At 48.6% G+C, this 2,739-nt stretch overlaps 1 protein-coding gene across 1 annotated transcript in view; it reads left to right on the top strand.

The window, feature by feature from the left end:
• Positions 1-474, top strand: part of LOC104275758 (glutamate receptor ionotropic, NMDA 2B-like) — a gene marked incomplete at its 5' end in the record, with an annotated part of 30,301 nt that extends 29,827 nt beyond the window's left edge. The window contains 2 exon segments of the mRNA XM_009871803.1: positions 7-275; positions 278-474. Of these exon segments, the coding sequence (XP_009870105.1) occupies positions 7-275; positions 278-474 (466 nt within the window).
• Between the last annotated feature and the right edge of the window lie 2,265 nt (positions 475-2,739).

Genomic DNA, 2,739 nt, shown 5'->3' with positions numbered 1-2,739 from the left:
CCGCTTTTTGGAGGGGAGCCCCTACGCCCACATGTTTGAGATGCCAGCCAGTGAGACCACCTTTGCCAACAACAAGTCCTCAGTGCCCGCCACCAGCTACCACCACCACAACAACCCCGGCAGCAGCGGGGGCTACATGCTCAGCAAGTCGCTCTACCCCGACCGGGTCACCCAAAACCCTTTCATCCCCACTTTTGGGGATGACCAATGCTTGCTCCACGGCAGCAAATCTTATTTCTTCAGGCAGCCTGTGGTGGCAGGGGGGCCCAAAGCGACGCGTTTTTTTTTGTCACCACCAACAAGCCGGTGGTCTCAGCCCTTCATGGGGCTGTGCCAGCCCGTTTCCAGAAGGACATCTGTATAGGGAACCAGTCCAACCCCTGTGTGCCTAACAACAAAAACCCCAGGGCTTTCAATGGCTCCAGCAACGGGCATGTTTATGAGAAACTCTCCAGTATTGAGTCTGACGTTTGAGTGAGAGGGGAAGAGCGCGGGGAGGGACTTGGGGGTGTATGTGAAGAGTGGGAGGGTGGGGTGGGATGAATCCCATTGGCTACTCTCTTGGGTCGTCCTTACTTTGTGGGATACTGGAGTTCTGAGTAGTGCAGCACTGGTGACAAGTGCCACCTCTTTGGTTTCCCCTCTTCCTCCTCCCCTTTCCCACCCTTCCCCTTTTATCTCTTTTTCCATGTTCTCGCTCCTCCCATTCTCCTCCATTCCTGGCCATTGCACTTTACAGTGACGTCGGAGTTCGATATCCTTGCTCGTGATTTCAGGAAGTGGAGAAAAAGGCAGGGAAGACATGAGCCGAGAGGGAGCAGCAGTGACACTAGCGTTTCACTTTTGCTGGCGTCTGGCAGAGAAAGGCATGCACACACACACATGTGTTTGTGTGTCAGGAGGAGACAGCAGAAGCAGTTTAATGGACATGCAGGAAAATGTGCTTGCTCAGGCAAATCTTCCTAAAACTGCCTAGAAAAGAGTAGTGTTTGAAGATGTGGAGAAAGGGAAGGGGGGAATAACACGACTAACTTGATGATGCACTTATATGTTAGCTATACTGAGGTTCTCGTCACATTATTTTGTGAAGACTATGGGGGTTTAGGGCTGAAATATATATATATATTTGCGTATATGCTGAGAAATTTTACGCTAAAATTTTGAATTGTCTGCTGGGGAGTGTGGGGGGAGAGAAGTCTTGTCTGCAGGTCTAGCTAATGATTTCGCTATGGCTATTACAGCCACTGAATCTGTGGCAGACCTGTGAAAGGGATGGAAAGGAAGTGGGAGTCTGAGTTTGGGAGAGCAACCCTGGAGTCAGGGAGGCTGCTGGGATCTCTGACAGAGGATGCTGGTTTGCACTGAAATGAGAGGAGTTTGGGGAAAGGGGCGCAGGTTGGTTCATTAGCTGTGAATTGCTCACTAGCTGTGACATACTTCAAGGGTGGGAGCAGTGTATAGTATGGGTTAGCCTATACGTGAGTATATACAATAACTTTATACTTGAAATGTCTGTGGAGAAAGAGAAATAAACCCATGATCCTATAAGTTGTCTAGATAACAAACAGTGGAACAGAACTAAAGACTAGGGAAAAGTGAAGAGTTTGTCACTGTCTCTTCAGAGGACACCAAGCCTGTTTTGGCATGCCCTTTCAGTGAGGAGGGCAGGGAAAAAAGGGGTTTCCTTATTCTGCCCTCCCTACTCTTGGCCAGCAGGTTGGAAAGAAAAGAAGAGAGTGCCCTCTGCCAGTGCTGGCACGGTGCTGGAGAGGAAAAAAATATGCCATGAAAGGGTGCATGTGGTGGTGCTAGTGGACTGTTTCAATGCCTCCTTGCACATGTGGAAATGGGAGGAGGGTGTGCGCACCCTTGGGAAATACATATGTATATTTACTATTGAATGTACAGGGGAAGAACACAGCTTGTCTTCCTGGGAAGAAGTGTGCTTGAATAAATGCCAGAGAGCACAGAAGTTTGTGCTGAGGGCTGAAGACAAGACATGCAAGGCTGAGATGCATGTGTACATGTACGTGTGCCTCTGTGTGCGAGAGATACTAGCACAGGTGCAAAGCTGGAATAGCCTAGGGTTTCCCATCCCTGCAGTTGTAGTGACAGCTTTCCTGGTGCACCTAGTATCGATAAGAGTGGGTTTTTTCATTCCATTGTATCATTTCAGATGCAAGTTAAACTAAAGAAAAGGGAGCAATGGTAGGAGTGAGAAGCTGAACTCCCCTTTCATATGTCTTCATTCTCCTGAGGTGGGAGTGTGGGCCGACTTCTCTGGTCCTGAGAGATATGGCAAAATCTCTCTTGCTTATTCTGGGTCTGTCCCAATGTCTCGATGACCGTGGCTCACCAGGGGAAGGGTTGAGAGAACCCTGTGCTGAGGGCATGGGGACACTGCTGGGGACTGACTCTGAAAGGAGACGTCAGCCCAGTCTTTATGAGCCACTTTTCTTGGAGCTGAAAGCCACCTCTCTCACATTCCTTACTACACTCTGGTTGATTTTATCGTATCTTTCTCTTTTTAAGCCAGCAGAAGGCATTTTATTTATTTACCTATTTATTTTATTTATTTTTTAAAGCTGGGGTGGGAGGAGGGTGGGATTTGCCTGTGAAGTCAAAGAGTGTGAGGAGAGGGTGGGCAGGGTTGGTGAGGGGAATATTTTCTTATATTTCACTGAGGAAATTAAGGAGGGAGGAGGGGAAGAGTCTTTGTAATGCCGCCCCATAGTCTTT

This window comes from Apaloderma vittatum, unplaced genomic scaffold (genome assembly GCF_000703405.1).
Source record: "Apaloderma vittatum isolate BGI_N311 unplaced genomic scaffold, ASM70340v1 scaffold19656, whole genome shotgun sequence".
NCBI lineage: Eukaryota > Metazoa > Chordata > Aves > Trogoniformes > Trogonidae > Apaloderma > Apaloderma vittatum.
The sequence above is the reverse complement of the archived record's forward strand: the minus strand, read 5'-3'. Positions and strand labels throughout refer to the sequence as shown.